Genomic DNA, 14,575 nt, shown 5'->3' with positions numbered 1-14,575 from the left:
TTTGTTGTCTAAATTATAGCCAAGGAAGGAAGCCATGGCTGGAAATGGTCAAGGAGACCATGGAATGGAAAAAAATGGCCAAGGTAAGCCCCCTTTGTTCCCCTCTCTTCCTCACCAAGGCAACCGACCACCAATCTTGCCCTCCTCCACACCATTTTCGACCAATAGCAGCTGAAAGAGAGCGGTTGAAGCCAGCCAGCAGCCATCGGAGCCACACAATGCCACCGCCTCCGCCGTTCGCCCTCCTCGTGCGCACGCAGGCCGTCACGCCTTGCCACACCTCACCGCTATCCAGTAGCCTTGTCCGTGCAACCAAGGTTGTTGTCCAACCATGCCAGCCACTGCTGGAGCCAACCAAGGTCACTGGAGTCCTCGCCGTTGGTCACCGAACACCCTAGCCGCCTCCACCGGTCTTGCTTTGCCATAACCAACTTTATTTCTCTATTTTGCAGCTCAAAACAGAGGAGAAAATAGTGGGTTTTCTAGTGGCTTCAAGGCCCGTTTTGAAGTGGTCCCGAGCCTCGGTTGCTAGGCCCGCCTTGAGGAAAGTCAAGCCCTATGATGTTCCCATCGTTTTGCACCAAACCACTCGTTACACAAGTGAGTTTTACTCACTAAATCCTGCTTAGTAGACTATTGATGCTTAGGAATTGATTAGATTTAATTAAGTATGATTAGGTGGATAGATTAGAGTAAAGCAATTAAATCAGTACCTTATCAATGCATGTTAAGCAAATGGTTAGTGCATTTAGCGAATAGACACGCTTTATTATTTATTGAACGAACTTTGAAATTTTTCCAGATCCGTTTCGGCTTCCAATTAGGCATTACGGGCCTAAATTGGATTTATTGCTATTTATTTAATATTTTCGTAATTATTTAATTACTTATTTATTTTTTGAAAATTAGGTTGGGATAGCCGATAACCGAAATGTTATGGTAATTATTGTGGTATAGTCTATTTATTTATTTGAGCTCTAAATTGTGCTGAATTGATTTAATCGTGATTTTAGGATTTTATTCATAAATTAATTGTTTTGGTAATTGATTGGAAAATAACCGAGTGTCGGTTACAATGCCAAAAATATTTTGGTGGGCCATATGAAATGGTGGGATTTATGGAAGGGAAATTATTATATTTTGGTTAAGATCAACTATGTACCCACGCACGGCTATTTTATCGGGTATGATAAAAGGTGAGAAAGAATGCCATACTACGTCGGCTCGATGACTAAGGATATCATCTCGGAGAAAGATGTTATATTTTGTTGACTTAGTGATTTGATATATCACCTTAGAGAATGCACATGGGCTCAATGACTGGGAATGTCATTTTGGAGAATGCACGTGAGCTCAGTGATTAAGTATATCATCTTGGAGAATGCACGTGAGCTCAGTAATAAGGTATTTCATCCTGGAAAATGCATGTGGGCTCGGTGACTAAATATACCATCTTGGAGAGGTCGTAGTGACATGTAATCGATAGGTCGATTGATCAATGATTTTATCTGATGTTATGAATTGAGTGATTGATGTGATTTGAGACATTTGTAAATGTTATTGATTTGCATGATGGAACTAATGCCAAGGTAAGTTCTCTAACTCATGTTGTGCTTAAGTAGCCTTTAAGGCATATTGGCTTCCTAATCGGGTTTTAGGGGACAGAACTTGCTGAGACGTAGTCTCACCCTGTTGTAGGACAATATTTCAAGTCCCTAGATAGCAACACCTCCACCTCCTCGTCCTCTCATGCATTTTGGTATACCTGAAGAGATCACCGAGATGGGATACCACTTCCCGATACACCCCCACCCGGAAGGACTAGAGTATGTTTTGGTGACATCCACCGTCTGGGTTGACATGAATGAACCCAGTAAAGTGTCACACGACTATCGGTCATGGTATCGCCACTACCATGATGGGCAAAGAGAGGATCCCATACTGGAAGGTGATGTGCCTTTGTACATCTTAGAGGCAGCATTCAGAAAGGGGATTGTAGATCCCAAGAATGGAGCGATGATCGATGCCAAAGACCCTAAGCTTGAGGGTGACCCTAATACTCCCGTATATTCGGCCGTGGACTCTAGCTGGAGCGAAGAGGAATGAGAGATTGTTGAGCAGGAGGAGGAACTTGAGGAAGAGCCTAAAGAGGAGGACCTTGAAGAGGAACCAGAGGAGGAGTCGGAGGAGGATTCAGAGGAGGATCCAAAGTATGACTCAAATGAGGATTAAAACCCCCACCCTGTTTTGCAAACTCTAAGTTGTGATTTGATGTGTGATAGATCTGACTTGTTAATAGTATCTTAATATATACTATGAGGTTTGCTTTGTATAAAAGCGTGGTTGTGACTTTTCAAGTTTGAAAAATATGGCCCTACTTTTCTATCCCATTATTTTATTGTCTGGGGATTATTTTATATGCTTTCACATGCGTATTAAAATAAAAGGGTCAGCAATGCGTCATGGGATATCGCTATTAATCGACTAGGTGAGGGATGGGCGCGCGCTCGAGGATTGGGGCGTGACAAACGGTGGCACAATGCACAACTATCGTGCGATCACTACAACTGGTGGTCACTAGCAATTGGTAAAGGAAGAAAGGGGAAAAAGAAGAAGAAAAAGTCAAATAATCTTTCAAGTAGGCCACGTTTTCTGAAACGCAATACAAGATAACCATGACCGTGTATATATAGATCTATATATATTTTCGAAACTATCATTTCAAATTGTCCACTTTAATATATATTCAAAATTGTCATTTCAAAATGTCCGCTTCAACCGTAGTTTCACCTCCCAAAAGTTAAGTTGGCTTGACAAGTGTAGCGCAAATGAGAGGAAACAGGAGCAAGAAAACCAAAAATCTATTTCTCATCCATCTACTTCAGGGCAAAGCGGAGAGAAGCACTTTTGCTACTGAGAAAGCGAATGGTCGGTGCAAAGGTTCAAGATTTAACCAAGCGTTAGCGAACCTAGATCCAATGCCCAACTACCAACTCCTCCTAGAATTGCATTTGTTGACACCTAATTTAAATTTAGTTTTTAGAAATAGAAGATAATTTTTTATTAGAGTGAAATTTTGACAAAAAAAAATTGAATTCAAAAGAATTCAACAGTCAGATTTTGGAGCCGTTTTTGTTGAAGTTGAGTGAATATTGCTAGGTCTTCAACAACTTCGAGTATTTCCTATATAAAAAAGAAGGTGAGGTTTCGGAACCAAGGGGGCGACTTCTCTTCATCGAGGGAAAAAGAAAACAAAAAAAGGAAAAGTCAAGAGAAGCTTTTGCTTCTGCAGAGAGAGAGTGCAGGGAATGTAGAAAGTGAAAAGAAAGGAGAAAAGTCAAAAAGGTGGAGAGAAAAGAGAAAACGGGGAGAGAGATGACGTGAGGAGAAAAGTGAGAGTGGGGGAGGGTTCGGCAGAGAGTGAGAGAGACAAGTGAGAAAAAGTGTTAGGTGAGAAAAGTTTTTTAAAAAAAAAAAAAAAGCAAAAAGATGGACTACTGTTCATCTTCCTCGTGAGTTCCTATTTAGCGTCCCTGCTGCCCATTTCCTCCGCGTTGCCAAGATTGCTGCTGCCGCTCCTGCGCCCCCACATCACCGCTGGTCTGAGATCCTCTGCTTGCATCGCCTCTCAACTCCACCAGCATTTGCCACCGGAACTCCACAGTCGCGAGCACCCTCACGACTCTGCCCCCACGGCGGCCGCTGCACCATCAATGTTGCTCGAAGCCCGTCGACCACGCTTGCAGTGCCCACAACCCAGCAAGTTCGCTCACCAACCCATGCCACCGTCCTCAACGACTACAGCAGCTTGTTGCCGCACCACCGTCGCGCCGTTGCTGCCCCGTTTGTCGCCGAAACTCCATTCACGTCAGCACATCTAATCGCCCGATGCCAATGCCCAACGCTAGTAACTGATGCCTCCGACGCACAGCGACCCTCCTACCCGCTGCTGATCTACCAGCTGTCGTCCTCTCACCAGCGTCCCCCGCAACCAACGAATGCACCGCACGACCTACTGTTGTCCTTGCTACGCCATCACCATCTACTGCCTCCTCTGTTTTGCTGCAAGTGTGGTTACTGCTGGACCTCGCCGGACCTCCGACGACCACCCCTGTTCCAAATGGCAACCCATCACTGAACCACCAACCGCTCCTTGCCATTCCTCAAGTCAACCGTGAGTTAGACTAGGTGAATTTTTATATTTGATTTCATGTTTTGTTTTTATTCTAACTTGATTTATTTTGATTTGTTTTTATTATATGATTAGGAAATTTGTCATATTAAGCCATGATAATAAAAAATATTGAACCACGAGACAGCGGGTTAGATTTTTATTATTTCAACTTCTTATGACAAATTTATGGTTTGCTTTGCATTATTGACTTGCGTTAAAATATATGTCATTGATATACATTGATGGATTATATTTTGGTGCGTTATCATTATTTGTTCCTCGCATATTATGCATATCTAGAATTTAAGTACTTAAGTCCATATGCATTTTGTGGCATCCTAGAATTCCTTGCCGGTCATTAGGGGTGCTCAAATTAATGTCTTGCATTTAGACTTTGGCCAAGCTCTTAGTGAATAATTAATTGACAGAAAAATTCTAGTTTTGGCCATGTGGGATTATGGATTAAAATTTATTAAGATAGGTCACAAAGTTTTGTGATTTATAAATTTCAATTAGGTGTTTATAAAATTTAGGTTTAAGGAGGATTATTAGGATGAGATATGGGCCAAAGCATTAGCTTAAAACCAGCCCATAACCTCACCCCATTTTCGGCCATTTGGGCCTAGTTGCGGAGCCCAAAGAAGGAGGAGAAACCGCCGGCCCATTGCTGGCCCAAGCCCAGCCGAAGATGGAGGCCCATCTTTCATGAAGGAGGCCATGTGTTTCCTCCGAGCTGCCAAGTGGCGTGGAGGCTGTGCAAGGTGTGGCTGCCCCCATTGGCCATCTTGGGCGGCCACATGCAATATAAAAGCCACCAAGAAAGGAGAGAGAATGGCTGGTTAGCCATTCGGCCAAGAGAGAAAGGGGGAGAGAGAGAGAACCGTGCGAGAGGGAGACGAAGAGGGTACGGCCGAGAGAGGAAGGAGTCGTCGCCGTCCATCCGCCGTGTGCCGTCGTTTTCTTCGGTCTAGAGGCAAGTGGGAGTCCTCTAGCTTCTCTTGCATGCTTGTTTGTTGTTTTCATGTTGATTTTTTGGGTGTTAGATGAGAAATACCGAAGCATGGAGGAGTTGTATGTTGAATGGTATGGCTGTTTGTGTTCGGACCGTGTGAGTCAGAAACTTGTTTGAGCTTGCATGTGTGTTTAGAGTCCGATTTTGGCTTCGACTTCTTCATGAGAGTTGTAGAAAACATCTTGAACTACAATATACTGAAATTTCGTGAAAAATGATGGAGATTTGAGGGGTTAAAGTCTTGTTTTACGGAGACCTCAGATCTGGAGAGTTTTTACTGACCTTTTGCTGGAATCGTGGTTGCATGTTGGTTTTTGTTGAGAATCTCACTTCGGTTTCTTCATGAAAGTTGTAGGAGACATCTTAAACTACAACATAATCAAATTTTAAGTGAAATGAACAAGTATTAGCCTAGTAAATCAACTAGATCTTGAAGACGATGATTCTGGTGATGTATTCCGAGATACCCGAGACTTCAAGGACATAGATGATGACTATAATCTGGTTATTTGACTTAGATCTCTTCATGAAACTTGTAGAGGATATCTTGATGTATAACATATCCAAATTTCAGAGAAAAATAAAGAGAATAGCTAGGTGAAATCTCAATATTTCGGTGATGTGTGCACTGGACGATACGGTAATGGATCCAGAAGCTTCGTGAGGTTGTATAAAATAATATAATCTGGCTTCGAGTTCTTCGTGAAAGTTGTGAGAAAACGTCTTGGCTATCACTCTGTAAAATTTCGTAATTTTTGGAGACCGTATGGATATTTTAATCAAATTTTTTCGGAAACTGTGCGTGCTGGTTTTATCCGAATATTATGTGCTGTTTTGTGGAAATTGTGAAATAGTGTGAAAATTCAATTTGGCCATGAATTTTTGCATGAAATTGTCATCCTATTGGTTTGTTTAATGATTGCTTGAATTTTTATAATTTTGGATATTGAATTTAATATTTATTTGTTAAAAATAAATAAATAAATAAAAATAAAATAGATTATTTTATTGGCCATAAATTCCAAATTTTATAAATAATTATACCATGTTGCATTGTATGATGAAGTCTTGATGTATGCATGACATTGAATTGAGATGCATGTGTGAATTAAATGTTGAACATGATTGTTGGTTGCCATTGCATCATATGCCATGCTAAATTGAGACCGAAATTGGTGAACATAAATAATGTTAAATGAGAAGATTGTTGTGGCGGATGATAATGCCCCGGGAGTCGGGATGCCCAGAGGTTCGAATGAGTCGATGCCCTTTGGATGCCTGGTTGTATTATGAATACATGCCCAGAGGTTTTCCCCGGGAGTGTCGGGATGCCTGGTTGTATTATGATACATGCCCGGAGGGTGAGGGGTTGTATCATGATGCATGCCCAGAGGGTAGGGGAAACCATTTTCATGGCGAGCCCCGGAGATTTCTCGTGATGCCAGTTGGGGTGCGAGATGCCTAGCTAGAAGGGTAAAGGCCGGATGTCTGATTGTATCTTGGATACATGCCCGGAGGATACCTCGTGATGCCAGTTGGGATACGAGATGCCCGGAATGTGGGGGTGCCGGATGCCCGGTTGTATCTTGGATACATGCCCGGATGGTTCTCGCGATGTTAGGATTGGGCGCGAGTGATGAATGTGGGATGCAAACATTGGTCCCGGGAAAGAGAAATGTGGCAGTCCAATATGAAAAGATGAGATTGAGAAATTGAAATGGAAATATGCATGATGATATGCATGATATGATGATGATGATATGCATGATGATATGCATGACGATGATATGATGATGATGATATGCATGATGATGACGACAATGATGATGATGATATATGATAAGGCATGATAATATGCATGATGATATGCATGACGATGATGATGATGATGATATATATAATATGGCATGACAACATGTGTAATGTGATGATGCCATGATGATGATGATGATGACATGTATGATATGTTGATGCGATGATGATGATGACATGTGTGATGTAATGATGTTATAATGATGATGACATGTATGATATGATGATGATACACATGTGTGTGTTATGGTTTTGGTGATGATGCATGATAGTATATGCATGGCTTCAAGGTAAGTAACGCCTACAATGCATGTATGATTTGTATGATGCATTGAGTGGTTATTGGATTCATTTACCTGCTAAGTGGTTGTACTCACCCCTTTTGAGGAATAACATTTCAGATTAGTAGATGGTTTGAGCGGTTGGATATGACCTCTAAAGAGAAGGATAGCAAATGAGGGGAACCTTTGGACGCCGACACTGGTTGATGGACCTTAAGCATACGATTGTGGGAGGAGATGTCGGTCATCTTTTGAAGTGTAGCCGAGTATAGAAAACTACGGCATTTTGATGTACCGACTAAAGATGTCCATATGCTCTATGTAAATAAACGTGTTCGGTTTTAACTTATATAAGATGTTTAGTAGGTGTGCATCGTTTTCTGAATATAGGGAAGGGAGTTTGTTGGATGTGCTTCCGTATATGAATTACGCAAGGGACCTATAAAAAAAAAATGTGTGTAAACCCCCTATATTGTATGGACCCGCTGCAATTGAAATGGTATCAGAGTGACATGTTATTAGGAAAGTAAATGGTAAGCAAACTGTGGCGACCCAAATCGGATCGGGGGCCGTCGAGGGGTGTCACACATTTCATATTTAAAGCTTTGCATTTTTAAGATTCATATAGAATTATGATGATTTTCCTTTAATAAAACCAAAAAAAAAAGAATAAAAAGTGTTATTTAGGTCATATAAATCACACCACATGTTGCACTCCAGTTAGTGGGTCATAGATTAATGTTTTAATATTCCCATCATGTAGTTTTTTTTTTTAATAAAAAAAAGCCAAAGATTAGTATTTCATCATTATGTTATTTTTAAATAAGAATTATTAAGTCATATTAAAAATAAAAATAAAACAAAAAAGTCATTTATTTGGTTAGTTAATAGGTTAGTTCATAATCAATCCCATTTCATGTCATCATTGTTAGTGTAGGTTGCATATGTGTAATAAAAAAATCATTAAAAAAATCATAAAAAAACATGCATATAGAATTACCACGTCATACATCTCATATCATACAACATATGCATATTTAGGGTTATGTAAATTAGATTGCACACATATTGTAATGATTTGAATTATGCCACATGAATTGCATCTCATATGTCATTAAAGTAAAACTCATGCATATCAAATTTAAATTAAGATTGCATATAATTAACTTTTTCAAAAGAAAAAGAAAAATTAGGTGTCATGTCATTTATAAATCATGTTTAGGGCATGCATTTTTATTAGCATTTTTTATTGAATGTTATTTTATTGATTGTGCCCCGCATGACCACCATTTGCATGTTAGTAGCTTAAGTTAAAATTAATCAACATTGCCTACAAAATATTTTTGAAATTAAAATAAAAGGTACCGAAAGAACGCGTTAAACTAATCTAGCGTAATCATGTCCCCGACCTCTGAATCTCTGTTCGCAAAGTAAAGTATTCTCCCATACTTTACTTGGGTTTCTAACCAACCCTAATTGGTTAGTAACGGCTCCAAATTGAGTATAATTGCATGTTTAAATGAGTTAATTTCTTAGTATCAAGTCGCGATTGGTAGGACTTGGGAGGGTCCATGCCAAGTCTTCGGACTTAGTAATCCAATAGCCTTCTTTAAGTAATTCATCCTCGGGAAGGTCGCGACAGCATTGTCAAAGCCGATCCAGGAATGGTCGTTAGTGGACACCCACTACTTTTCACCATCGAATTGTTATTGGATACCAAGGACTTAGAGACTCTCCTAAGACTGTATAAAAAGTATCTTCAGCCCTTTCCACAACCACTCATTCGATTTTCTGCCGGGCTATCCAATCTAATTCAGGACCGATAATTAAACATTATATTAGTAGTTTAAGAGAAGAAGTCCTTTATACGAGAGCTCTTCCACGAATCCTAGAGGCAAGGATTTAGAGCACTTTAGCTTTCAAGAGCCAAACTTCCAAATGTTTAGAACCAAGCCAACAAGTCTCCTATTCCTCTTAGTGTGTGCAAGCCAGGTAGAGATCTACTTCTAGTTATCAATAAAATAGTTATAAAGCTAGTTTTCATCGGTAGATAGATGAGAATAGGATTAGTAAAGAACTCATTTTCTCCTAGTCTATTCCATTAGAGCTACCTATGTATTGAAAGACAATGTACTTCCTATACTCTCCCTTGGAAGGACAGACGACATCCGTATCTAAGGTAAAGGATCCGACTAGAGGCTTTGGACTGCCAATCTCTCTTTTAATATTGAAAATAAAACAAATGAAAAAACAAAAGAACGAAAGAAGTAATCCTTTACCACTAGGTATATAATTACCGCTTATAAAACTAGGGTTTTAGGTAATACGACATATTATTATTGAGAAGTGAAAATACTCCATGTGTTAGTATGCCGATTTTGTGGACCTTGCCATTACTCTGATGGAGCCAAGTAAACTTGTTGCAACACATATGCACCAGATGTTTTTATCCTTCCTTTACTTGTCGATCCGCACATTAGGTGGACATGGTAGATATGAGTACTCTCGTCACCTATCGTTTATGTGGAATTACCATAGGCAGGCACAGGTTCGTTTCGAGAATCACTACGCCAACTTAACAACCGGGGCACAACCTCTCTCTATTTAAGTCGCCACCTTTTGTACACACAAGACCACCCAATAGAAACGGCGAGAACAAGAGCTGGTGCGTGCACAGACAGGCAAGCCTTCTCCAATGGCCATTCAATCCACTTCCACCCCTCTATATGAGAAAATAAGCCTGAAAAACGATGCGAAGAGGGCGGTCGAGATCTTCATCTTGTTCCTTCTCGTCTCCCTTCTTGCATATCGGCTTGTTCACCTTGAGGACCACGGACTTGAATCGCAGTTCGCACTCGCGTGCGAGTCATGGTTCACGTTCGTGTGGATTCTCGTCATCAGCACCAAATGGAGCCCTGTGAGCTACAAAACTTACCCTCACCGTATCTTGAAAAGGTCTCGATAGAGCAAGAGCTATCTTTTTCACATGGCTTGCTTTACTTTGAATCTTCAACTTGTCATGAGCCCTCGATCCCAAACTCCTCAGCGCTACAGCTACTGATACATCTTGATTTTTCTTTCTTTCCATCACCTCGAATACTCAGGATGGTTTTCTTTTCCGAGTTTCTAGTGACGGTACAATCATCGCGAGGAACTTATTTTCTGATAACCCTCTTTCCTTTCATTTCCAACTTTTGCACTTTTCATAGGACATTAATTCTACCACACTGGCTGATGTGAATTTTGAGAAGTAACAATTCCATTCAGTTTTTCCGACATCTTTCAACTGAAGTACCTGTATTGTACAATATTCACGCATGTTCTTCGTGGATTGCGGGTTATGAACGTTCTATAAGTTGGTTCTGACCCACCAAGTTATATTTTTTAGGTTTAGTTCCTTATTGCTGTTCTTGTTTTTCACAATTCCTTCATATAGGGTGAGCGAGCTTCCTCCCGTGGACATGTTTGTCACAACGGCAGATCCGCAGCTAGAGCCTCCGATCATCACCGTGAACACGGTCCTCTCCTTAATGGCAGTAGACTATCCGGCTCATAAGCTGGCGTGCTATGTCTCCGATGATGGCTGCTCACCGTTGACCTTCTATTCTCTAATGGAAGCTGCAAAGTTCGCAAAGCTCTGGGTTCCGTTTTGTAAGAAGTACAATATTCAATTGCGAGCCCCATTCCGGTACTTCGCCCGCAACTCAACCACATCGTCTGGTGAAGACTGCTCATTGGAATTCCAACAAGCACGGGACACCATGAAGGTGATCCTCAATCTCTGGAGTCTAGTGTTCATGTGTTGGAGATGGTCACGGTGATCGGTGATTCTTTGTTGAAATGTGAGAGAGAGAGAGAGAGAGTGGGTATGGACAAGATATGGATGGATGCGGCCTTCCCTAAGCTTGTCTTGTTCTCTGACAGGATGAGTACGAGAAGCTGAGAAGGAAGATAGAAGATGCGTCCCTAGGATCAGTACCATCGAATCTTTCTGGGGAGTTCGTCGCTTTTTCTAACACAGAACGCAAAAATCACCCCACAATCATCAAGGTACAGTAAAATTACTGAGAAGATATCTTTGTCCAGTTTTGGATAAAATGGTTCTGTGGTTAATATGGCAGAACAAAATCAACATCTATACGTCACAAATTGAGGATCCAAGTACTTTGTGATCCAATAATTACTATTCTTGATTGAATTGCAATTAAATTCCCCCCAATCTGTTACTATCTTGAAATATAAACAAAACAAAAGATTTGATGGTGTACGTAGAAATTTAAGATCCTTTTAAAAAAAATGTTTAAATTCTTGAATAAGTAGGCTTCATAATAATTTATAATTATTTATTATTTTATTTTTGTGATTCAAAATAAACCGTTATTCACATAGTATATTAAAGATTGTCACACAATTATTTCTTTTTTTTATATATTTCTCAAAATTAGAAAGACGTGAACTTGAGATTGCACCGTAGATAGCATGTCTCTCTCATTTTTTACACCGGTGACCATGCTACCCCTTTAGAGACTCGTATATGTCAGATAGCTCCTTCATATCAGAGCCACAATCGGTCATGTGGTCAACTCCATTACATTACCAAAATGACCATCCACAGATCTATCTAACATTAGAATCTTCTATTGACATCGAGTATGTGTTATCCTCCAAAAAAATCAAAAGTATCGTACTTCGAAATCTACAAGCTCACTGTTTCTTGCTGTGATTTTAACAAAGATCATGCTGGAAAATAAAGGAGGTAGTCCAGATGAATTGCCACATCTGATCTACATATCACGAGAAAAGCAGCCAAAGCACCCGCATCATTACAAGGCAGGAGCCATGAATGTCCTGGTGAGTAAGACCTATCTATCAAGGCCAAAGTGTGGTCGCTTTTTGACATCAAAACAATCTTATAATTCTTTTCTCTCGTGTCTCGTTGATGGATGAACAGACCAGAGTTTCAGGACTCATGACGAATGCACCATTGATGCTAAATGTCGATTGCGACATGTACGCCAACAATCCGCAGATTGTTCTCCATGCTTTGTGTCTTCTTCTCGGCACAAAATATGAGAGAGACTGCGCATTTGTTCAATGTCTACAATACTTCTATGATGGAGCAAAGGATGACCCATTTGGAAATCAACTAGTGGTCCGCAACGAGGTATGTGCAATTTTACTACAAAATAACTCCTATTTTGAGCCAAATTGCAGCTTATCTACTAATCAGTACCTATACCTATAATACTGTTGATTTTAGTATTTGGGACAAGGAATAGTAGGAATTCAAGGACCTTACTATGAAGGAACGGGATGCTTTCATCGTCGGAAAGTAATCTATGGGTCATGGCCAGAGGACATGAAGACCGAAAAGAAAAGTCTTATCTCTAATGGTATGTGCGTATGTTTGGTCACCTATTGCACGTTCATGGGACTATGTGCCTAGTCATAGTAAACCATATTTTCCCATTTGCCAATTTGACTTCTACAGGAGAATTAACCAAGGTAGAATCACTAAATGGCTTTGGAATTTCAAAACAATTCATCAACTCTGTTGCTCATGCTCTACAAGGCAATTCAGATAATCCCAAAGATCTTTGGAGCTCTCTTGAAGCAGCCTATCAAGTCTCTAGTTGCACCTATGAATACAATACTGACTGGGGTAAAGAGGTTAGTGGATGCCTACATTGAATTCACACATTATACACGATTAATCTAATCATGGTTCTAAATTTTAAAGTGGCTATACAACAACTACCATTAAATTTCATTGTCATTTGCCTGAAGATCTATGATTTTCCCATGAACACGAATCAATAGACACATGATTTATGGTATTAAGTGCTCTGTTTTTAAGCATTTTTGTGACAATGAGAACGATGGCATAAATTTAATTTTCGGCGCGAGAAATGTTGTGCACGTGTCCTCTTGCAGATTGGTTGGATGTACGGATCGACGACGGAAGATATCCTTACGGGATTGGCCATCCATACCAAGGGTTGGAGATCACTCTGCTGCTTACCAAACCCACCGGCTTTTCTTGGTTGCGCACCATCTGGTGGGCCTGCCTCGATGACCCAGCAAAGAGATGGGCCACGGGCCTGCTCGAAATTCTAGTGAGCAAAAGGAGTCCAATATATGGCACCCTATTCATGCATCTCCATTTCAGGCAGTGCTTGGCATACCTGTGGCTCCTAACTCGGGCATTGAGGTCCATACCTGAGTTCTTATATGCTCTCCTGCCAGCATATTGTATCATGACAAACTCCCACTTCTTGCCCAAGGTAAGAAGAAAGTAAAACAAATATCACTCCTCTGTTCTCAAGAATTTGTCTCATTATCTTCCTTTCTTGTGTAAATGCAGGGACAAGAACCAGCTATCATAATTCCAGCTACCATTTTCGTCATCTACAACCTATATTGTTTATATGAGTACTTGGCCGTTGGCTTGTCAATACGTGCATGGTGGAATAACCAAAGAATGCAACGGATGACATCCGCATGTGCTTGGTCATTTGGAGTCTTAAGTGTTGTACTCAAGCTCTTAGGGCTATCGGAGACGGTATTTGAAGTAAGCAAGAAAGATCAATCTACATCTAGTGATAGCACCAGTGCTGAATTCGGGAGGTTCACCTTTGATGAGTCCCCAGTTTTTGTACCAGGCACTACTCTTCTGCTGGTGCACCTAATAGCATTATTTACAATGTCGTTAGGGTTGCACCCACAAGCATCCGGGAGTAGTGGCTCTAGCCTAGGAGAGGTGATCTGTACTGTGTGGGTGGTTATGTATTTCTGGCCATTTTTTAGGGGTCTATTCAGGAGAGGAAAATATGGGATTCCCTCGACTACCATAATGAAGGGAGCTATCCTAGCAACCTTTTTTGCTTACCTATTTAGATTCACACCCATAGGTTGGTAAGGGCAGCAGATTGTTGATGTTTGAATATGCAAATTTAAAAGCATGGTGGTACAATTAGTCTTGCCTTTTCTTTCTGATAGGAGACAAGATTCTCTCCTTGTATATAGTGAGACTCTCACAAAGCAACAAATTTTCATATTCAATGTGTCGAAATAATTTTATGAATATTAGCCAATAGTTAGGGGGTGCTCATGAGTAAAGATTTAAGGCATTTGTGAGTGTCTCTTATGCTCTATAAAAAGAGCCATCTATTCTCTCTCACTTTCTCTTGCAAATCCTGGAATATCTACATATTTAACGATATGATAGAGAGAATGCTACATGTCATGTCCAGACATGTCTAGAGGGTAGGAAATGGCACGAAATTACGACCTAGA

The 14,575-nt window shown here is 40.5% G+C and overlaps 1 protein-coding gene across 1 annotated transcript; it reads left to right on the top strand.

The window, feature by feature from the left end:
- Nucleotides 1-9,932: 9,932 nt before the first annotated feature.
- On the top strand, nt 9,933-14,321 carry LOC104424747 (cellulose synthase-like protein B4). The gene is given in 10 exon segments (XM_039304681.1): nt 9,933-10,234; nt 10,716-11,046; nt 11,204-11,329; nt 12,014-12,130; nt 12,231-12,443; nt 12,540-12,672; nt 12,771-12,949; nt 13,214-13,358; nt 13,361-13,563; nt 13,644-14,321. Coding segments are annotated over 10 exon segments (2,262 nt in total). The 5' UTR covers nt 9,933-9,974; the 3' UTR covers nt 14,199-14,321.
- The last annotated feature ends 254 nt before the right edge of the window (nt 14,322-14,575 follow it).

This window comes from Eucalyptus grandis, chromosome 11, assembly GCF_016545825.1.
Source record: "Eucalyptus grandis isolate ANBG69807.140 chromosome 11, ASM1654582v1, whole genome shotgun sequence".
NCBI lineage: Eukaryota > Viridiplantae > Streptophyta > Magnoliopsida > Myrtales > Myrtaceae > Eucalyptus > Eucalyptus grandis.
This window is presented reverse-complemented; position numbering and strand designations above follow the sequence as displayed.